At 51.1% G+C, this 23,909-nt stretch overlaps 1 protein-coding gene across 4 annotated transcripts in view; it reads right to left on the reverse strand.

Moving 5' to 3' along the window:
* DISC1 (DISC1 scaffold protein) overlaps positions 1–23,909 on the reverse strand; it is a 261,582-nt gene that overhangs the window by 221,616 nt on the left and 16,057 nt on the right. For all 4 annotated transcript variants that reach the window (XM_053913325.2, XM_071219437.1, XM_053913323.2 and 1 more), the window contains exon 2: positions 3,894–4,861. In XM_053913325.2, the coding sequence (XP_053769300.1) occupies positions 3,894–4,861 (968 nt within the window). The remainder of the gene's footprint in view (positions 1–3,893; positions 4,862–23,909) is intronic.

Genomic DNA, 23,909 nt, shown 5'->3' on the forward strand with positions numbered 1-23,909 from the left:
GTGGTTGTCAGCAAACACCTTCTGAATGAATGAAAGAAGGAATGAGCGTGTTAACCCTTCATCCTTGAAGCACCCCATGTGACAAGTGTACACTTCCCCAGTAACTTGGTCCAGTGATAGAGGACAGGCTGCCTTACCAGCACACCCAAATGATGGCCTCTGGTAACACTTGTAGAGCTGGAGCAGAAGAACCCCAGGAAGGGAGGGCTAGAAAATTTCATTTACAGCCATTGCCACCTCACCTTCTCCCTTCCATCCAACTATGGCTGTAGGACCCTGAATTGATGCCCTGGGATATGTGTGAAAGTCCGTCTCTGTTGGAGGCACAGCCACTGACGAATATGGCTCACCCAGTGACACAGTCCATGGGACACAGGTGGCTTCTCTCTTTTTCCCCCAGCTGCCAAGCCCCAAGGCGGGGCTAACTTGTAGAGCTGCCACGCCCCTGGGCGGGGCTAACTTGTAGAGCTACCACACCCCAAGGCGGAGCTAACTTGTAGGGCTCTGCCCACTTCCCTCTGCTGCACACCCAGGTAGCATTTCCTTTTATCGAAATTTTCTCAGCCCCACCCTAGCCCTAGCAATGTCCCTGGGTGGCTATTTTTCAACAGCATAAAATACACACTCGTGTAGCATGTTCTATAAAGGCCCCAGGAATGCTCCATTAGTGATCCCCGAACCATCGCTCCCGGGGAAACCACGGGGTCAGGCTCCTGGGAGCCCCTGGTCACGACATTTTTGTCAACCGATTGGACAAAATACATAACCGTGTTTCGTGCGTGTTTCGGTTCAAAGATGTTTTATTGACTACGTATAGCTGACTCATCACACTGAACTCACGGCCAACCGCGCTCCAACTCACCCCCGGGCAAAGCTTCTCTACCGTGTTTTCTCCACGTCGCAGGCGTTTTGCACTTAGCAGAGACCGCGCTGCAGCCCTGCGCGTGGGGGCCGTTTTCAACAGTGAATCACCAAAACACACACCACAATGAAAAAAGTGCTACTGGACAGGCCACAAAAGGACACTTGTTTACGGGATGAGAACTGAAACAAGCAGGCGGGAGGTCACCTGGTGCGACCTCCCCCGGGAACACGCAGAGGGAGCGGCTCACGCTTCTAGGCATTCTGCGCACGTCCACAGACGACCAGGCGAGGGTCTCGTTCTGCGCACGTCCGCAGGGCCGGGAGCGTCTTCTTAGCACTGACTTTGAAGTTACCAATGAATTTTACCAAGGGAGAGAATTCACAGATGCAGAAAGCGCAAATACTGAGGCTCGCTATTTTAAAAGAAGCTAAAATTCAAATTCCTGAGATTTGCATTTTTACTTTAGTAGAAGGGAGAGGGGGTTAAGTAACATTCTAATATTCTAAGGAATTAGAATATAATATCTAAAAGGCCTCAAAACACTAGAATCTCAATTTTTCAAAGGATCTTTTTAGAGATCCTTAGTCAACCCCTCTCCCCACTCCCCAGGCCACCCCTCCCCATGGACAACTCCAGCAGCCAGGGGCCTCTTCCTCCTGAGCTCTGTGCCCCGGACAGAGTGCTTCCCATCACTCCCACCGCACTGAATACACACTTAACCCCCTTTCATACAACAGACATCAAATAATGGAAAACGGCATCCTGTCCTCCCTCGTCCAGGTGTTAGTTGATCACAAACAAAGATGCTGAAACTACAGGTAAGTTGTGTCCCAATCCTACAAACTGACTTTCAGCGGGCATCTGAGAGTGGGTTGGCGCGGGAGGAGGGACAGGTTGTGGGACCTTAACCTGAAACTGTGTCAGCACTGATTCAATGACAGGACACGCAGCTGGTGCTGGAGATGCCCGCACACGCTGTAACTGGTGACCGGAACCCCCTCAGAGCCTTTGTCCTTTGTGAGTCCGCCCCTCAGATTCCGTTCTTACGTTTTAGATAGTCAATCTAAAAAAATCTGTCACTTAGAATCTGTGGCCCATCTTATCAAGATTAATTACGTCACTAAAAACAAAAATGAATCACGCACCCCCTGACAGCCAGGAAACATGCTAGGCAACAAGCATCCAAAAATGTCTAAAAGACGTGACCTGTAGTTACAGAGCTCGTGGTCCAGCGTGGAATTCGGACCCACAAACAAATCATTGCTGGGTCTGGGGAGCACCCTAATGGGGCGTGCCCAACGTGCTTCGGAAACAGAACGGAAGGAGGGATTCCTATGGTCTAGAGGTGGGGGGAAACGCCTCACGAGGCAGTGGCCCTGGAGCCACAGCAGGAGGAGCTTGGCAGGTCGGCAAGCGCTGGAAGGAAATTCCAGGCAGAAGGAAAACTGAGCAGAGGCCTGATCTGAGGCCCAGCTGAACCTGGTGTCTTCAGGAGCAGGAAGCCGCACCAGATGGCCGAGCCGCAGGGGGAGGCACAGGGCGGGCTGCAGCAGGCTAGGTGAGGAAGGTCTCCATTACCAAGATAAGGAACTTGAATACCATCCTGCAGGGCAATGAGCCGCCAAGGGTTTTAAGCCAAGGAATAGCACCATCCCACCACTGCTTGGGAAGATGACTCCGCTGGCCGTGCAGAGGATGAACTGGAGAAAGGCAAATATGCCAAGACTCTCTTGCAAGATCCAGCTGAAAGATAACAAGGATCTAGACCAGGGCTATGGCATGGCCGTGGCCGTGGCCGTGGCCATGGTGTGGCCGTGGGAGATGGGTTAGCTGTAGGACTAAGAGAGCTTAGAGACTGACATCATATGGGGAAGATTGAAGATGGATGCAGTTCCTCTAGGGAGCTGGATGGATGAATTCTATTACTTCAAAGCCACAAATATTTATTGAGGGGGCCCTTAGAACGGATTTGATGGGGAAGACAACATCATCTGTTTTGGGCGTGTCTAACTCAAGGATCCCACGCATTACCTGGAAATAGAGACCTGCATGTCTGGCCTGCCTTTGCTATGTCCCTGGGTTACAGATCGGCCCGCTGGGCTGAGGCCCCTAAGGACCAGAACATCAGGCCACTGATGAAGAACTGAAAGCAAATGAGATGCAATTGCCAGGAATGAACATGACCTTCACATTTGCAGGTACTCCTACCAAATGCCTGAGGAGTAGGTGCCCTACTGCTCTGCTCACGTGTACCCATGTATGCGTGCGCACACACACATACACATACACAAACACGCCCCCCAGAAGGAAAGCACAGTCGTTCACTAGGATGAGCCACACGGCCCAGCGGGTCAGCCACAGAGCACCTCTGCCCGGGTTTCTCCGGGAAGTCCGGGGGCAGAACCATCCTGCCCGCCTGCTCGCAGTGGGCCCTGGCTCTTGGACAACTGGACGGACGGCACCAGCACCGTCAAGGTGCTCGGACTTACAAGTAGACAGTCTATCCTAATTTCCAAAGCGCTTACATTCTCCTCTGAGCCACAGAACAATCCCGTGCAGCGGCATCATCTACAAATGAGGAAGCTGAGAGGTTTAATGACCGGAAACGAACTCTGGCAGGCAGTTCCCACTGCAGAAGGATCACGCCCGACACAGGCACCACGGCTGTATGTCTCTCAACCTCCACACCAACCAGCTCCATCCCCCTGCTCCCGGCCTGTTTCCCTTTTTGAAGCAGAGCTGGGCTGCACTAACCATGCACCACCTAGGCCAGGAACGGCAGGGGAGCCCACGGCCCAAATCTGAACATGTACGTGACAGAGAAGATGAAATGAGAACAGATTTGCATTCAAACACAAAGAGGAGAAACTGAAGTGCAGCAACATCTTTCTGCAGCCGGCCACCACGGAGCCGCTGCAGCCCTGGGGGGAAGTCAGTCAACCCCAGAGCCACTCATTTCCTGCCTTCTGCCAGGAGCTAATCTGAGCTTGTGACCCTCCTGCGGCCCAGGGGCTGGGCAGACACTGACCTCCAGCTGCCTGCGGTTGCTGCGCAGACACTCCAGCAGCAGGGGCTCGCATTCCCGGAGCAGCGGGTCCCAGTGCAGAGCAGCACCTTCAAGGGCTGAGGGGTCCTGGGAGCAGCGGGAGACAGCGCCTGTGTCCAGCACAGAAAGCGGCTCACACGCCAGCCCGGGGCTGCCCCCTGCAGTCTGGGCAGAGTCTGCAGGGCCCTGAGCAGCTTTGAGACTGAAGTGGGGAGAAAAAAGGATAGGGTCCTCATGGAGCCTGTCCAAGCCAGCATCCTTGGCTTCCGCCTCCTCGGCCTCTCTGAATGGCGGGCAGCCTTCGGCTTCTCCGCGTTCCCCGGCGGCGCAGAGTGAGAGCTGGATGAAGCTGAAGCTGGAGGTGAAGGCCGCCTGAGAACTGGTGAGGGCTGAGGGGGCCTTGGGCCCACTTCCGAGGCTGCAGCTGCTGCCACTCATCTCCTCTGGGGCTGGACAGCCTTTGGTCTGGGTGCCGCTTGCTCCTTCACCACAGGTGGCATCCTGACGAGGGCCAGGGGCCTCAGCACTGTCCATGGGTGGGAGCTCCGCCTGGCACCCAGGGCTGCACAACCTGGTCAGCCTGTTGGGCAGTTTGGTGCCGGCTCTGAACTGAATCCCACAGAACCCTGAGGTCCCTCTCACCGGGGCCAGAGCTGGGCCTTGGTGGCCCACGCGGGTTCCAGCTGAGGCTGCTGTGCTCCTGGGAAGAAGACTCCCGGCCAAGGGGCCTCCCCACTGGCCTCCAGGGTCAAGGCCACACCGTCGTCCAGCCCTGGACTCCGAGTGGTGGGACTCCTCACCACATGCCCCTCCCTGGGCCTGGAATGAGGTGCCCACAGCGGGGGAGGGGAACCTGATCCGGGGCTCAGCTTCGCTTCTCATGTAGCCGGGTTTCCGTGCCAGCCGCCTCCTCCGAAACGGCGCCGCAGGTGGCCAGCAGTCCTGGCTGCCTGGGAAGACAGAAAGCAGCACGTTAAACACGCAGTCTCACTGGCTCGGTGGGAGCCATGTTTGTAGAACACCCTTAGGTTTAGAGGTCATCTCTGGCTGCATCTGAGATGCTGGCTCAGGGTCAGGGATCACCGGGTACGAGAATTCTGATGATCCGGGAAGCATTTGCTTGTCCGTGTAGAAACAGCACAGCACCCCAGCACCCCTGTTCGGCAGAGCAGCTGGCATGGCCGTGGGCTGTGCCAACACGCCAGCTTGCACACAGGAGCCGCAACCTCGGCAGAGCCTCTGACCCTGCAGCCTCTCGCCCACTGGCCTTGCAGGCGTGTCAGCACTTCCATCCCGGAGTCAGCCCGGAGAGCAAATGGCCTGGAACTGAACGCCGGCATCGCCTCGAAATGCAGCCCGGTCGCTTATTCTAGCTGCTCAGTGAACAGTCTGTGAGTTTTCATTATCGGAGCTATCTGTGCCCCTGCACACTGGGGGACCATGGCCAGCTGGCTGTGCCATAATTTACACCATCAGTTCATCTCACAGAGCGGATGACACAGGACCCTGCTTGATGTGTCCCCAAACCGGGGGCTGTGCTCCCCTCCCGGCCCTGCAACAGTAACAGAAACAATACAAAATGCTGACACCCCACGGAAGCAGGGAGCAGGGTAGACAGCAGTTGACAGCATCGACTCTGGCACCTCACTGCCTGGGTCAAATCCTGGCTGTGCCACTGCTGGCTGTGTGACCTTCCATGAGTTACTTAGCCTCTCTGTGCCTCCGTTTGCTTACCAGTAAAATGGGGACAGCAACAGTACCTCTCTCACGGGGTGGTTGTGAGCATTAAGTGGGGTGAGTTACTGTATGTCAACAGCTGAGAACAGCACCTGGCACACATAATAAGTGTGATAAAATGTTAGTTATTGTTTTTACATTGCATAGCACGCTGTTACTCATAAGAGTTTTCATCCACATTGACTTCTTCTGTTCCCCACCAAAGTCATGTGAGTCAAGCAAACCAGGAAAATAACTTCCCTTCTGCAGTTAAGGAAACTGAGGCTCAGAGAAATTGGCCTTCTGGAAACGCCTGCCAGGGGCCGAGTGTCCAATCTCCTGAGTGCACTGGTCCACAGGGTGCCCTTCCCGTGGGCCCCGCTGCAGCTCGCATTGGAGGAGATGGGAGGTATGAAAGGAAGTGTGGCTGGAGCGAGCAGGGGGCGGAAGCCTTGCTCCAGGCCCCACACCTTGCTCCGCCTCCCAGAGCATAGCTGGTCCTGGGCCGTTTGTGGCGGTAAACAGAGCACTAGTCATTCAGGGCTGCGCTGGGTTACAATCATGGCACACACCCATCTCTGGGGAACAGGGGCCATTGATAATCCCTAGGGAAATGAGCCCCACGGCCATGGACCGCCTGCTCCCTGAATTGGAGCTCCTGAGGACAAGAGAGCCCCAGACGTGTTCACCCTGTGGCCTGTTCTTGCCAATTGGACGTGCCAACTGCAGGGGCCCCAGGAAGGGCTAATGTCACAGTGCACACAGGAGTTCTGGAAGCTCACCGCATGGACGGAACGAAGCAAGGGCTAAGAGTGGGCAGGAGAGGAAGTCAGGATAAAACAAGGGAGGGAGGCATTAACACCACAACCCCAGAAGCTGGGTACCATTTCCATTTTATAAATAACAAAATTACAGTTCAGAAGGTTTTAATTTCCCCCAGAACTCCCAGGTCACAGATTGCCGAAACATGTTTTGCTCATCACTGAATCATAAGCCAGCACAATGCCTCGCATTTCAGTTGCTTGGTGAATGATGAATGGACACCTGGATGCTTGGATGGATGCGGTGGGCGGGACAGAGGGAAGGAGGGAGGGAGGGAGGGAGGGGGGACTGAGGCCTGTGTGATTCCAAATCACTTGCTCTTTCTATATACTTCGCCTCCAAGTATATCACTTAGGATAGTAACTTGAAGTGACGGGAAGTCAGAAGAAAGTTTTCTTTTCTTTCTTCCGCAGGAAAAAGGCCACAAGAAGTTGGGATCAGCAGAAAAGGACAGGACGCGAATGCACGGAAGGAATCGTGAACAGGCCAAACTGGACCACCCATCAGGATGGCTACGGGCAAACAAAACACAACAAAAAGTGGTCCATCCACACAAGGGACTATTATTCAGCCTTAGAGAGGAAGGGAACTCTGACACATCCTGCACGGATGAAACTTGAGGACAGCTTGCTCAGTCAATTCAGCCAGGCACGAAAGGACAGGAACCGTGTGGTCCCACTCGTGTGAGGTCCCTGGAGGAGTCAGATTCACAGAGACCGAGAGTAGAGGTGTGGTTGCAGGGCTGGAGAGGGCGGGGGAAGTGGGGGTGGGCAGGCAGATGGGAGTGGACAGGTGGGATTGTTGCCTCATGGGGGCGGAGCATCAGTGTGGGAAGATGGAAAAGTTCTAGAGGTGGGCGGTGGTGATGGTTGCACAACAATGTGACTGTCCTTAGTGTCACTAAACTGTGCACTTAGAAATGGCTAAGGGAGTAAATGGTAGGTTATATATATTTTACCACAAAAGTGTCTTTAAATTTTAATAGACCCAATTGGGTCGCCATGCCGTCTGGTCCGAAGGAGACCCCACCGTTCTCCTCAGGGGGTTTACCACCTGAGGACGTCCCCTGCGTGTGGGGTCCTGAGCAGAGGAACAATCTGCACATGGCGGGGGGAGCTCAGGAGGGACCAGAGGGAGGCTGAGGAGGACGAACTCTCGTAGGCCCTATAAAACTGGTGAATAATTTTTAAAGAGCAATGAATCCAAAAGGAAGCAGAGAGAACATTGAATTCTGGTTCCAATTGCCAAAAGAAAGTAGTTCAGCTGTTTCCTATCTCAAGAAAGGTGTCCTATAAAATTTTTATTGTCTTTTGGCTTAAAAAGACTCTCGACTGTTTTTTCATGCAATTTCCAGTCCCTGAAGTAACCCTTCCAAAGCTAAGAGAGCAGTGCTAGTGGGAAACGCCCGAGGGCACTTGGGCCTGAGCAGCTTTCCTGGAGCCAGTCAATCGAGGGTTCTGAGAACGCCCACGCTGGTTCCAGCTTCTGCAGGAGGGAGACCCCGTGCTCCTGTCCGGGTTCTGGGGACGTGCCGTCCTGCCACAGAGCTGCAGCAGAGGAAGAGGTCAGGGCTGCAGAGGGCCTCACTCCTGCACCCACCTGAGCACTCAGATGTCCTGTCCCCAGGTGGTGGCCCAAGATGCAGAGACTGTCCCCAACTATCAATTCTAACCCTCAGGAGAGGGCAGGGGGGCTGACAGAGCCAGATCTGGAGGGCACTTCTGGAACGAGCGAGGACAGGCAGCCACTCTGAAACCTCTTCTAGGAAGATCCCCAGTTTCCCATAACCAAAGTCCCCTTTTTCCACTTTACAATTTTTTTTATTTTTTTAAAGAAACTCATGATGCCCTCTGTGAGCAGAAGCAATCCCTTGTATATCCTGCCCGAAACCCTCCCTGGTAGATGTGTTTAAAATCCGAGCCCTGCCCCAGCACGCGGCAGTAAGAACGGGTTATGACGCAGTCAGACCCTGGAGCGGAAGATTCCCTCCCGACGCCAAACTGCTCCAGGGCAGGAAGTGGATGCTAGCCAGGCGAGGGGAGGCCAGCCCGAGTGCTAGCGGGCTTTGCGAGGTGGTCCAGGGAAACCAGCTGGGCCCTCTGTTCTTTGTGAATCCCAGTGGTGGCTTCATTCTGTCCATCTGGCCCCAGAAGTCTGAGGAGGGAGAGAACCATACACAGCCTTCTCCATCCCTCACAGCCTCCCCTCCACCATGGATTCTGTTGAAGGGGTGCAGACCTACTGGTCCCTGGTTATGAAGGATCCCCTGCTCCACCTCCATCTGGCCCAGTGAGTTCTGAGATTAAAGGACAGTGAGAGACAAAAGCTTAGCGTAGGCCCAGATGTCAAAGGGAGGCAAAGTAGTCAGTTAGACGTTAGGAAAGTTTCTGACATGTGGCAAAAGGGAAACTGAGGCAGGTGATTACACAAAAATGGGGCCAAACAACTGGAACCATTTGCAGCCAGCTAGTAAATCTCGAAATCTTATCTTCCCCAACCAAGGACACTTGAGAGCAAACAGTTTACACCTCTCTTCCCTGACCAGAGAGTAAATAATTTAAATCACCCTGGTCTGGGAGATAGAGAACAGAGACCCAATTGGTGCTATCTGTGCCAACGACACCCAAGGACACATGAAGTCAGAGGAATAAATAGCAAAAGACCCAATTAGAACCAAACAAACTCAAGGCAGAGGTAAAGCTGACCAGAAAATGACCCCGGTGCCTCTACGTTCTCATTTTGGTGCATGAACATATTGAAGGACACACCTGGGAAGCTGATGAATGTTCTGCTAAGACCCTCCCCTAGGATGCCCACCTTTAGAAAACAGACAAGAACCCTCAAAACAAAGGACCCAGCATGCTCTCCTTGGAGCACGCCTGCGCCCCTCCTCTTCTGGGGTGTATACTTTTGCTCTCTTTTTCCTCAGCTCTAAGGGACTTCACGAGACTTGCAACCAGGGGAGCAGCAGGCAGTGGCAGCTTGTCCCTGGCTGACCCCCTGAACCTGTCTCCAAGGCCCCTTTTTCTCTGACTTTTCAGTGAGCTGACAGCAGCCCCACCATGGCTCACTTCTTCCACGGTGACTTCTTTCCCACTGAGTCCACGCAGCCCGTTTGGCTCACTTCTCTCCTGTAACGTTTCTAGAGCCAAAGCAGCACCAGAAAGCAGCAGGCTCCCTCCTGTTGCTTCTCCTACCCTAAGCCCTTCCTTGTTTCACTGTCCCCAGCTTTAATAAACATACTCTCAAAATCTCCTGGACTCGTGTTGTGAAATCTTTCCTGCATGAAGCCAAGAACCCACACACTACAAGCCAGGCTGAGGCAGACCCACTCAGGGCCAGGTCCCTTTGCAGTGACAAAGGGGCCTCTGTATACAGTGTGGATAAGGTGCCTGGAACATCTGCTTACTTAACTTACAGGAAAAACTGGGGGGAACCGATGTTAGCCAGCCAGATCAGGGAGAATCCTGTCTTCCCTGTCCCTAATGCTCACCCACCCCGATCTTTCCCACCCTTCGGCCCCCAGTGCCCTTCCCAGCGGCCACCTTGTCCTGACCACCCAGTTCACGGGGCTTCACCAATTGTCCACATCACCCCTCCTCCCCATTTACTGGCACCCAGCACTGTCCGTTCTTCTCTTTGGTGTCTACGATTGCGTCCACCTTGTGCTGTATGGAAGCTCCCTCAGGTCCTTGTAATTCCCCCCGAGTTTCTAGTATAGAGAGAAGGCACCCCCATACACGTGGGCCAAATAATGCTCACTTTTAAATAAGAAATCTAAACCATGCATGCTAAGAAAAACATGCTACCCATGGATTTACTGGGAAGATCTTAAAACTAGACCCCAATTTAAAACCCACATAAAATGCTCACGTGGCCGTGGCTGCCCTGTACCTCAGCGACACCGGGACCTCCAGAGGAGGGCAGGTCCGCGCCCTGAAGAGAAAGCACAAGGCCCACTGCTGAGCGCGCGGAGAAGGTTCCCAGAAGGTGGAGTCCAGAAGGACTTCACAAAACATGGCAGCTTCAATGTACAGCGGGTGCATAAATGAATCTATTCTTCTCACGGAAGGAATTTTTATCCTACCTCTCATGGTTGGGGCATCAGACTTTTGGAAAACGTTCAGGTGAACCACAGCTTCCGAATCATAAAGCAGCCACACATCCCAGTGGTTTAACTCGTTTTCAAAGAATCAGATAATACACACTCAACAGACACTCCCCCCCCCCCAACACAGCCCGTCTTCTCCCTCCCACACCTCCGAGAGCACCTGAGGACTCGGAAGTGCCTTTGGGCTTTGTTAACAGCCGAGAGTGAGCAAGGCAAGTGCTAGTGCAGAAAAATCCGCCTTTACTGTGTTTCCATCCTAATTGTGCAATCCACTTCGATAAAACAATTCCTCCCTGAGCACTTGCTGCTGCGTGGGCTGCAGACATGAATGAGCAAGACACCGACCCTGCCCCGAATTGCTTCTGTAGAGGGGATGTCAGTCGTGCATACAAAAACTGTCCCAGCATGGGACGCGTCACTTCTATCACACAGGAAGGAGAGATTTCAATTTGAAATTAAACTAATGGGGTAAGCTAGTCGGCTCAGTTGGTTAACCCGACAACCCTTTGCCCTTCAGCAAAGCCGAAGTCTCCGTGAGCTGCTGAGTCCTCCTCAGTTTGTGTGCCAACCCAAAAACCACCTCGTGGATGGAGGGGACAATGATGCCGATTCAGGCCCATTCCATGGGACAACGGGATGATTCTAACAAGCAACTTTGGCTCAAGACCGCCCCATCGGGCCCAGACTTTCTCTGGTCTGCACTGTATTCTGAGACCCCTCCTGCGCAGCTCCCCTGTCTGCTCCTGCCCCCACCCCCTTGCCCCTCACAGGCATTTCCCTCAGTCAGCCTCCTCTACGTCTCATTGTGTCTTGGTGTCTGCCTCTCAGAAGACCCGAGCCCTGTCCTAGACAAGGCCCAGCGAGCCAGCACAGGTGGCCATGCCCTCCTGGAGTTGACCATCTGTCTTTGGCGGGGCAGAGAGAGTAATCGACACAGAGATGCTGATGGGATACAGGGGAGGGCTGCAGTGACACTTCCTAGGGCTCTTCAAACCCGAGCCGGGACCCCAGCACTCCAGCAGCCTCCCTGCCCAACTGGCCAGTGCCCCACGCGAAAGGGAATGGCCCTGGAGCCACACGCAGCCTGGGCATGGAGCCCACAGAATGGAGGTGTGTCGGCCTGAGGAAGTTCGGAATGGCTGGGGCCCAGCAGGGTGAGGCAGCTGCAGAGGAGGCGGCAGAAGGCAGGCTGTGAAGAGGCCCAGGTGGCTTACAGGTCAGGGACAGGCGCAGGGGACAGGACCAGGCAGGGCCCTGCGCTGAGAGAGCTGGGAGCACATGTGTGCAAGCAGAAAGCCCACAAGAGTCCGGGACACCACCTAAGGAGGAGTCCCAAAGGAAGAGGAGAGACTGGGACAAAGGTGACCAGAAATGACTCAGGGACGCCATGTGGGATTCCAGGAGGCGCTGCTCATGAGACACCAGTCACGCTACGCGCAGCCCACCCCAGTTCCCCCCTCTGAAGTGTGTGAATGCTCGTTACCCACCATCCTCAGCTTCAGCTCTTCAGCTGAGGTGGTGAGACTGGACCACTGGCTCCCCAGTTTGGCTGCACATTAGAGCCACCGGGGTATCTTTTAAAATCTCAAAGTCCAGGCCACACCCCAGACAGGTGGAATCACAATGTTGGGGCATGGGACTTGGGCCTGAGCACCTCCTGAAGCTCCCCAGGTGATCCCAGGGTGCAGCCAGGGCTGGGGAGCTCTGCTTTAGGGGATGGCCCTATTGAACCTCCTAGCAGACCTGGAATTCAAAAGCATCATGAGCTTAACATTCACGACACTACAGAGGTTGCTCTTTTGCAGAATCTATCTGCCCCGACTTTTTTTACTTCTTGAAATGTGGCATAACTGCTCCCTGTGGACAAAGTGTGGTCTGTAGTTAAAATTCGTCCCCCTGCGTGTGTTCTAATCTTCTTCCCCACCCCGGGTTTCCACCCTCAGTCAGCCAGCGGAGTCCTGGGCCCCACAACGCGACTTCCCAGGACGCAGGACCGCAAGCCAGCAACGCTGTGCGCTGTCTCACCTCCCTAATCTGCAGCAAGGAGGACTCAGCATGGGGTCCTAGGCTGGGTCCTGGAACTAAGGATATCGGTGGAAAAACTGGGGAAATCCGAGTAAGATCGGTAGTTTAGTCCAGCGTACCAATGTTGATTTTTGAGTTTTAATAACTGCACCATGGTTACGTGAGCTGTTGGTTCTCACAGAGAGGCTGGCTGAAGGGAAGGAACGCTATACATTGTCTTTGTAACTTTTCTATATAAAATAGAAAGTTTACTTTAAAAACATGCACACACACGATGTACAGACCTGTACTTTGCAGCAGGAAAGGGTAGGACTCAGAAATAGAATGTCTGAGTTAGCTTAGGCAGCATGAGCTGCCACTCTGCGTGAACGCTGGGGAGCCGGGTGCCGCGCTGCTGGGTGCACCGTGCGGTCTGTGCAATGGGACCCCGCCGCACGGAGCTGCAGGAGGCCAGGCAGCGAGATGAACGTCACCGCTCGATCCCACGCCTGGCACAGGGTAACCGCGCAAAACCGGTGTTGTTTTCAATCAGGAATAAAGACAAGAATATCATCCTCAAGCAAAGGCACCCGGTCACGGGCCAGAGTTCAAGGCAAAGGTGAACCAGAGCAGCCTCAGCTCAGACTCTAAACCTTTTTCTCTATGAGGAGGCTCCTGGGGGGCCAACAGGGATCTACATACACACATACACACATACACACATGCACACAGACACACACATCTACACACATGCATGCACGTAGGCCCACATACACAAGCACATACACACCACATACCACATACACACACACACTCAGCATCCACCACCTGTTACATGGCGCTCAACCTATACTCTCTCTTTGACCAATCCCTGGCCACCTCTCTGATCCAATTCTCTGTTCTCTTTTCTTTCCTTTTTATGCCTGGAGCTCCTCCCTCCAATTAAAGCAAGTGGTTGAGGAATTTGGTAGCCAGAGATCCATAAGCCAGAGAGAGGGTTTGCTCCAAAGTCACTGGACAACCTCTCTCCGTGGTGCTGTTAATTCTCAACAATGATTGTCTTTTTTGTTCCATGTAAAGAGCCACTCAAAAATCTGATCGCCACATGAACACCCCCCGGGAGTGCTCCCAGCTCCAGATGGGTGTCTCTAATGAATTTTTAACTGCTGCCCTAATAAAATATGGATGAACCAGAAGGAGCCCTCTCTGTAGCTGTTATTTCTGAACAACTAAACAACTTAAGTTTCTGCTCTCGTTTTTATAGTAAAGAGGTGCCGGCTCTCATATCCCCCCAACAAAAGACAGCTTTGCTCCTCCTAGTCCATCTGCAAGTTCACAGTTACCTTTTTAATGCCATATTTTATGCATGGGCTTTCTACATGCCTGGCTTTGCATGCCAAATTTGAGACGTGTTTATTAAAAAGCAATCCCAAATTGCCAGCACTTCACACATAAGCAGTACCCTCGAGACTGCAGCATCTTTCAAGGAAGGCCCGACTTCGCACTAAATTTTTATAATACCCAGAATTTAAGCCCACATCAAAGGTTTGTGCCACTTGAAATGACTGACCTTAAAAAATGATACAATTATAGCATTGCAAATGCCCTGCCCGGTGGTCCTACTAGAAAACAGGAGGAAATTCGGTATTTTTCCCACATCTCAGTGTTGGAACCTGGAGCACTGGTATGAGGGAGTAAGAAAGACCCAGCACTGTAGGATTCGTAGGTGATAAAGATCTGCACTACACTGCTGTGCTCTCGGGGCTGGGTGCTGGGCGCGACCTGTAACTCAAGTGTAAGGACACATTTTCTAATCGGATATGATTGCCTTCTGTCTACACTTGAGGGTTCTTCTCCCAAGAAGCCTTTCTAGTCTCACTTCGTGTTGCGATACCACGTGTAGCTTCCAAGTTCTACGAGGCCACAATTCAGAGAGCTCAAGCCTGCCGGACTGGTTCACACGCTATTTGCGCTGGGAGTTGAGGGTAACGAGGCAGGGGCTGGTCTGAAGTTAACCTTGGCGCTACCTACGAATAAGGGGCTGTTTAAACATTAACGCTGGATGAAGATTACAGTGGGGAGCACTTAGGAGGTTTTCGCTGCTTTCTGGTGTCCATTCAAACAGCTCCAACGAGTGATGAAGAACCCGCGTCTCTGCCTGCCTGCACGGTGCCTCTTCCCTGGGAAATCTCTCGAACAAAGCAGCGCCTCCCACTTGGGGATGCTGTGATGCTTGCAGATCTGAAGTGGGCTTTGGCTGTAGCAGCGTGTTTCCGTGCGGTGGAAAGCAATTGATCTCCTTTTGAAAGCTTCAGCTCCCAAAGCGGCCTATTTTTATGATTTTTAAGTTGTTAAAATGAGATGCTGATGTCTCCCCCAGCCACTTCGCTCAGATGAGTATCGTGGAAACTCTCACATCAGGGCCATCTGCCCGAGCAGGCGGAGAGCCAGTTCCGGCCGTGGCGATGACACTCTTCGATGTCCCTGCCAGGCACAGGCCAGCCCGAGCTGGGTCACCCAGGCGGAGTCACTGGTACAGTCCCCAGCCCTGCTCACCAGGCAGGCAAGCGAGCAGCAGTGAGGGACAGTGTCCCCCAGCGGCAACCCCGGCCAGGAAGCTGCGGCATTGCCTGTGTCCACGGAACTCAAGTCACTCCCGTGACCGGGTCTCCACAATCGACTATCCATCAGAAAAGAGCTGAGGCTCAACATCCCAAGGCGACAAGACTCTAAGGAGGCAGAACAGTGTCCTGGAGAGAGTTCTGAGTGCCAACGTGCCCCACTTTTGAAGTCAAAGTGGGCCTTCTCCGAGCCGAGCCTTGGTATCCTCACCTGGGGAGTGTCAATCTCCCGTCTCTTCCTGCAAGATGGTCTGCTAGCGAGCCTGTGCTGGGAGCCCCTTGTCCACACCGCCTTCCCTCAGCATATCCACCAGCTCAGTGCTGCTCAGTCTCCGCAGCGCAGCTCCCCGGCCTGCCAAGCAGACTGAGGTGTCCCCATGGCTGCTCACCCCCCTTTCCTGGGCCAAGGAGCGTGTATGCATTCAACGGTCTTCCTCTCCCCCTCCTGTCCGAGCTCCCCGCTGACCAGCCCTCTCTGTTAGCAGGCTGTATCAGGTCAGACCAATACAATTTATTGCATGTCAGTTTCTTCCTTACCATCTCACCCCTGTCCTGCCTTTCTGAGATGACACCAAGTCACCCTGGAGGGTAGGATGCTCACAGACAAGCCCCAAGTTACCTGTACAAATGGCTAATCTCAACCGTCACACACGAGGTTCACCATTTCAGAGACAGGGGCTGGTTGCAAATAGAGGAGCGGGGTCTTGATGCTGTCTGACCCGTCTCGGCGATCCGGAGCAAGTGGCTGAGCCTGTCCTCCTCTGTTCTCTCAGGTATATGATGGGCACGATCCCACCCCTCAAAGGACTGTTCTCAGAATGTAATAAAATCACTGACATGTATTTTCAAGAGCCCATCAGAACTTGTGGCGAGTGGGGATAGACAATCTCAATAAACTTTTGTTTCTTCCCCAAGTTCTTCCGGGCACCGGAAGTCATTGCTGCGGCCCGGTAACAGCGTGGGGTTTTCCTAGACAGTCTTGAAAAAAGAGAGGAGCTGTTAATCGTCCCCCTCCTCCTCTCCATGTACGTGGGGCGTCTGCGAACCCATGGCGGCGATGTTACTCAACAATCAGCTTCAGAGGCGGTTTTGTTCGGGGTTTTTTCTTATCTTCTCAAGAGGATAGAAGACAATGCAGAGAAACTAAAAGGGAAGGCATAAAGGCAAAGAAGTCCATGGAAATCTCCCACCTATCAGAAAACCAGACGCCCTGTAAGCAATTCCTGACAAATAGAAGGAACTCGTGAAAATGTCAGCAGTTCTGTATTTTCCCCTAGAGCTGGCAGAAGTCCTCTCCGTGTGCCTGGCCTGGATCAGGCCCCACTTCCCTCGTGGGTGCTACTTTCCTTAGGTTAGTAGTTAAGGAAAAAAGTAATATTTCACATACTCTAAAAACTCCAAATCAGTCCTGGGTGGTGTGGCTAAGTGGATTGAGCACCAACCTGCGAACCAAAGCGTCACTGGTTCTATTCCCAGTCAGGGCACACGCCTGGGATTGTGGGCCAGGTCCTGGGTAGGGGGTGCGCAAGAGGCAACCACACATTGATGTTTCTCATCTCCTCTTTCTCCATCCCTTCCCCTCTCTAAAAATAAGTAAATAAAATCTTTTAAAAAATATTTTTGAAAACTCAAAATCAGGGTCCCCCCCCCACTTCTTCATTTACCTTTCTGTCTTTGGACCATATTTTTCACCCTCCAGCAGCAGTCGAAGGCCTATTTCTTTTTTTAATAAGGTTTTTATTAGCTAAAATAAACTAGATAAGTCTGTTCTCCTCTGGAATGGGCTTTAAAACTTTGAGTTAGCGCTCGCTGATGGAATACGGCTTCCTTTGTACGCAGCCCATTTTGAAATAAATGAGGCAACCCTGGGTAATAAAATGGCTTTAATTCACGTATTATACTGAAGAAGTGTGGGAATGAGGCCGGGAAATGGCTGCGGAGGCCGTGGAGGAATCTGGGAGGACAGGAGGTATGTCACCAAGCTGGAAACACGCAGCCCCCCTTCCACACTGCACCAAGACTGTGCCACACTTTCTGGCTGGAGCAGCCTAGTGACCAGTAAGCGGGATGCACACAGATGCCTATGATTCCATATATGATTCCTTGTAAGCCCACACGTGCAGCGTGCAGAACGGCAAGGCTCTTGGCTTTCATTGTCAGTAACATCTTTTAAAGAGCAATAGACTTTGCACATACTTACACTTAGAAATCTCTAATCAGCTTTGTTTGAAATCCACCAATCCAGAGATTAAGCCTGTGGGCCCATTTTCAATTATACAACTAATCTTGGGAGAAAGCCTGACCAGATTAAAATCGTGAGCGAGCTTGGACGGGGGTCGGGGGGGGGGGGGGGCAGAAACACGGGGACATCAGGGACACCACACAAATCCTCGCTCCGTCTAGAAAGTGACTTTCAAGGCTATTTTTGGACAGTTTTCTGTCATCAGGCTTTGTCACTCTATTGGCTACCAGTTCATTTACTGTGTTCTCAAGCAGAACTACATACACATGGCCACAAAGGTACGAAGCAATTCTTCCTACAACCTCCTTCGGTGCTCAGCCTAGTGCTGGGTACGCTGTGTGCCCGACAAGCGCTCCAATGTACCATGATGTATCTGCTCGGACAGCGTCCAGACCACTGATCTGAGGCTGCACACCTGGTCAGACCTGCTGAGGATGGAACTTAACTGTCACTCAGGGCTGGCACTCCAAAGCAGCTGGGCCTGTGTGTGGTGGGGGGTGGGGGGACGGGAGGCCTGTGAAAATGCAGATTTCTGTTGCAAAGGGTATAAGCTCCTTCTTTCTCTCTGCTGCACCGTTGGCGGGAATGTAGACTAGTTAGGCCACTGTGGAAAACAGTATGGAATTTCCTCAGAAAACTAAAAATGGAACTGCCCTGTGACCCAGCAATTCCGCTACTGGGATTATACCCTAAGAACCCTGAAACACCGATCCAAAAGAACCTATGCACCCCAATGTTCATAGCAGCACAATTTACAATAGCCAAGTGCTGGAAGCAACCTAAGTGCCCACCAGCAAATGAGTGGATCCAAAAACTATGGTACATTTACACAATGGAATTCTTTCTTTCAATTATGGATTTCAAAGCACTTTGCATTTCTCCCACTAGTGGCGGGACTTAGAATAAGGTCAAAATATTTAAATGGCAGGTGAAATCATTGTCATGGACCCTATGTTTTACATTGATGTTTTAGGAATATATGAATAGATTCATCTAGTGACATTAAAGTTAAGAATATATGTTGGATTAAAAAAAAAAGAAAATGCAGATTTCTGAGTCTTTCCCCACCCTCCCAAACCAGAATTCCTCCGGCAGGAAGTCAAGGGACACTGCTTTTCACAAGTGCCCAAGGCACTCCATTAGCATAACCCCAAGGCAGGCAAAGTGGGCAAGTACTTCCGAGAGCCCAAGGGAAGTGGTCAGAAAGGAAGAAATTTCCAAAGGGCATGTGCGCAGGTCAATAGAAGGGAAATTACAGGAATAAGTGCAAAGGGGTCCCGAAGCAATAAGAAAGATGCCAGAATGGGTCACAACTGTGACTATGCTAAGGACCTCAAAAAGGTGTGCTTCAGACAAACAAGCCAAGGCGAGGACAGCAGGTGCAACAGCCCCACTCGTTAGGGCACGGTGGTGACAGATAAGAGAGAAGCGGGGCAGAATTACACAGCTCAAATTTTCAGCCTTCGCCTCTATTAAAGAAAATGATCTTCAGATCGGAAAGGATGGTGGTAGCATAATTTAGCAGAAACTGAAGCCCAAGACAGGTGAAAAGACAGAATGAGAACACGTAGCCACTCCAATTAAGTTCGTGTCCTCAAATGAAGTCAGACAAATTATGATCCAGGACTAAAGGAACTCAGACACATGATCACAAAAATATATGCAGTGGGCTTTGAGAAAACATGGACCTTCCAAAGAGCAGAAATTGGCACATGTTCTGGCTTCAAGAAGGGAAAAAGGAGAATCTAAGAGCTATAGATTAGTCAGCCAGATCTACATCCTGGATACAGTCTACATGAATGCTTAAAGCAACGTGTTACAAGCAGAGGTAGAAATTTCCAAAGCAGGAGACCTCGGGGGCAAGAGAGTGGAAAGAAGGCAACCCAGCCGCACGTGTGTGAAGCCCACCGAGACGGACAAGGCTAAGGGGCTGGGGAGGCAACCGGTGCCGCCTGCATGCACATTCGTCTCGCAGGCCCTCACGAGGTGCCTGTTTATTGTTTGTGCCAGGCACTGCTGTCAGCATTTTACGATCCGTAGTTCATGAGCTTCTCGTAAGAGCCCTATCACGAGCCTCTTCCTACACATGAGGAAAACCAGGTCATCGAAGATAAGCAACTTGCCCAACCTCGCAGGGCAGACAACTAGCAAAGCAGGAAAACCCAGGCAGTGTGGTCCAGGGCCATGCTTTTAACACCACACTGCTTCTCAAAACTATAGAGAACATCCGCCAAATACCGTGAAATTGGGGTAAAATTAACAGCGGACACCAAAATCAATACATTCCCCCAACCCCAGCTCACAATAACCTAGGAAGATTTACCATAGGCCAGCTAACACCTGCCTAGCTGTTTATTCAGCCCATTCATAAAATGAAGCCATCGCAGAAGCAGCAAGAAGTACAGTTCCAGCTGAAAATACAGTCAATAATTTGATATATCAGCTTGAGGAAAATCACCAAATGCAGGGGAAAAGGTAAAGGAAAAAAAAGTTAAAGAGAAAATGATATACATTCAGGGCAATAAGCATATGAACAACAGGTGTCTGTCAAGAAGAGAGAAAGAGCCCTGGGTGTGGCTCAGTGGATCGAGAGCCAGCCTAAGAATCAAAGTGTCGCCAGCTCGATTCCCAGTCAGCGAACATGCCTGCGTTTCGGGCCACACCCCTGAGTGGAGGGTGCATAAGAGGCAACCACACACTGATGTTTCTCTCCCTCTCTTTCTCCCTCCCTTCCCCTTTGTCTAAAAATAAAATAAATAAAATCTTTTTTAAAAAATGAATGAATCTTATGGGAATCTCAAAGAAAATTCAAGTCACATATACAAAGGGCAAAATTCAAGCTGGCTTCCAAAGTAACCACCAGTGTCGAGCAACGCTGCCTATAGAATTTGGGAGCAGAAGTGAGGGCGCTCAAGAATTTGATACCCAGCCGAGCTGTCAACCATTGTAATGACAACAAAAAGTCATCATTTCACTCTCATGGATTCGGGTACCGTTAACAACCACGGCCTTCCTGGTAAAAACCAAGCAACAAATCAAAGCACAGGACTCAGGAATGGCAAGACCCTTTATGGAAGGACTCCTGGGGAACACCGGGTCCTTTTAAAGAGTGCGCTAAGGCTGAGCAACTATGAAAACTATAAATACACACCAGAATATACGTGTTCTAAAGGTGATAATATAAAATAATAGTATAAATAATGAAAAAATCACTTTTCATATTTGTATAGCACTTCCTGGCTTTTCAAAGCCTTGTCCAAGCAATCTCTCATTTAACCAACCGAACGATCTCAGAGGTGAGAAACCTTCAGGCATAGAGAAGCCGCAACGCTCTTGCAGACCTTCCAACAAGAACCTTAAAACTCTTTCTGACTCCACCACCTGATAGGAACGTTTCCATGTCATTTCGCTTACAATCCTACTTTATGACTCTCTACCCAAGTGCCCCTCCAAACAATCCCAGGCGTCACGCTCCCTGGGAGTGTTCTTTCTGCCCCAACCCCGTGAATAATCTCCTTTGGTCCTGACCTCTCTTTCTCATCCAATTTGGGGAATTAGGACCGGGACTGCTTCTATACGTGCACTGAACAGGGAGCTTCCCCAAGAGAGAAACCGGCTGCCTCACACATACCCAGGGAAGGGCAACACACACCAAACACGGGAACAGCTAGAAGGAAGCGGTCTAAAAGGGAAAGCCTGAAGGAGACCATGAGTCTTGTTTTTGAGTATTTAAATAGCTGCATGTGAAAGAGAGTGAGCAGCGTGTCCTCCGTCACCCAGGGCCGGGCTCTGACTGATGGCCCATCTCTCCAGGACCACAGAGAGCTAGCCGCGTGTCCCAAATATCAGCTGGTCCCCGCCACCTGTAACATTTTCCTCATAGTTTGCTTAAGTAGGCTCATTCTTTTTGCTTAAATACGTGTATTTGAAAGAATAGTTCCATGGTATTACACCAGAAACGGGATACAACGATCACTTGCCATGATTAGAAGACCACCATACAAATAAAGACCATGAAGATAGAACAGTATTTTTGTCATTGGCCAAAGATTTGGGACAGAAGCCTCCTTGGCTTCCTCTCTGTTGCAAAGGGAATTAGTTTTAGAGAACGTTAAAAATACACTAGCAGCAAATTGAGGCTTTCTCATCGGCAGAAGGGAACGTAAGATTGTGAGTCAATGGTATTTCATGTCAAGTCCCGTGGCTGCTCTGAAAACTATCTCTTGTCCCACCTCGGGACAGATACATCTCCCACACCGGTACAGGATGCATGCTCGGGGTGAAAGGCGTTCCTTAGTGATTTATAAAGCTCTTCTAACTTACATTCACAAAGAGCAACATAGACGTTCAATATGAAAACACACGCTGTAAGCAAAACTGGCAGCGGTGGGAAAAAATCTTTACCAATGCTATTAATATTTAATATTTGTTGACTGTCCTACAGTTTACAAAACACTCTTGTTTACATCATCACACAGAATGTACTTAGCGTAGTGACCGTTCCGTTCCAAGAAGAACTCTGTGAGGAGCCCCTGGCCAAGGCCCCACCCACCACCCACAGTCCCAGAATCTGGGCTGCCCACCAGCTTTGCAATTTGGATTGCTAACTGCTAAGTTTTAAAAGAAAATAAATTTTAAATTAAAACTTTAACTTATGGTCAGGTAGAGCTGCGAAGTGGGTTTACTGAGGTAGAAAGCAATTTGATCTTAACTCAGCGCGGATGCAGCCCGGCCACAGGAAGTTAAAATGGCGATCACTCTGTATGTTAATGCAACAGTGGACTGTACAAGCAGAATACCTTCCCTGTAGCCTACCAGGGACAGGAGGGATGAGGAAAGGTCACCGAAGCCCTGCCTGTGCCGCTTCCAGACACTCCAAAGCAGTCAGGCTGCAAAGCTCAAGGGCACAAATTAACAATTTCTTCCTCCACCCTTTGGCAACCTTGGACTGTCCCAGATTTATCCAAACCAGAAGGAGACCCCTGTGGTCCTCTTGGGTACCTTACAGTTAATGGGAATAACCTCCCCAACTGCTTTCCCCTTCTCTTAGGGGGCACTAAGTCCCGCTTGTTCTGCAAGAACTTCCTTCTGGATATGAGCTGTGTCAGGCCACCATGGCAGGGGAGCCAGCTGGTCTACCCACTTTGAGGCTACTGCATTTAGCTGCCTGGTTTGAAATATCTGCCTGGAAATGCATAAACTATTAGATACAAATCCCAGGAAGCCCAGGGGTATGGGGCACAGCCATTTTGACTTCAACAGAATGATTCCATCCCTGAGAATTCTCAATAATTCTTCTTCCTTGAAGCCAGCCCTGAGCTCTCCTCTCCAGATTCTCCCGCTTCCGGGCATCCCCGGGAGCCCCCGATGCCTGGGTTAGGATGAAGCCTTTTCTTTTCCCTAAGAACACTTCACCCTTCTAGCTGGAAGTGGCAGAGACATGTCACAGATTCAAATGGTCGAAACATCCTATGCCATCCGAGCAGTACGAAGGGGGGGAGGGGGGTGGACACAGAGGACAGGCAGATGCCTGCCCTGTGTCTTTGATATTATACTGCTAATTGTAACGGGGGGAAAAAAAGTAACAGTTCTGTGTAATGCTAAAAATAATGAGATTAGATATTTGCTGAGGATTTCTTCGCTGACACTGATTGTCATATTTTATTTATGCACCAATGAAAAGTTCCCATAGCCCTTTAATTAGATTAGCTCTAGAATTTGCCATCTTTCTCTCCAAATTCCATCTGTCTCTCCCTATTAGCCCAGTCTCTAAATCTTCCCCTAGAGAGATGAATTCAGTACATTTTTTTTTCCCTCTTGGAGCCAAAAGCTACATGATTCAAGATGGCAGACATGCTCCAAGACACAAGAACAATTCATAATGTCTTTTGCTTTCATAGGATGTGAAAAGCGGAGAGGCTGCAGTTGGCAGAAGAACTCAACCCGAGTGGCCAGTGTGATTTGGGCACTAAAAAGTAAGCATTATCTCGGCTCGCATGGAAAAGACCCAACATTCAGACGGTGGGAGATAGGGGACCTACTGCTCCCTGGTCTTAGATGATACAAAGGTCATCCTTTTCCTTTCTGGGCACCACCTGGGAGAGAAAACAGCCAGGAAGGTCGTGAGCATGGCATGGCCCTAAGCAGAACCGAGAACCTTCCACACCCACCAAGAGCAATGACCCAAATGACTTGGAATGCTGACAGAGGGAGGGAGAGCTGTGAAGGAAACGGAATTTTAGCAAAGTCGCTCAGACATCAGGAGGGTGAGGAGAGCAGGAAGCCATCCCATCACAAACTTCCCTAACAAACTACCACAAACTTAATCATTTAAAGCAACACAAATTCATTACCTTACAGTTCTGGAGGACAGGTGTCACTGGGCTCAAATCAAGGGGCCAGCAATGCTACTTACTCTCCTGATGGGGGCGCTAGAGGAAAATCTTTTTCCTGACTTTTCCAGCTTTTCAACACTGCTTGAA

This window comes from Desmodus rotundus, chromosome 10 (genome assembly GCF_022682495.2).
Source record: "Desmodus rotundus isolate HL8 chromosome 10, HLdesRot8A.1, whole genome shotgun sequence".
Classification (NCBI taxonomy): Eukaryota; Metazoa; Chordata; class Mammalia; order Chiroptera; family Phyllostomidae; genus Desmodus; species Desmodus rotundus.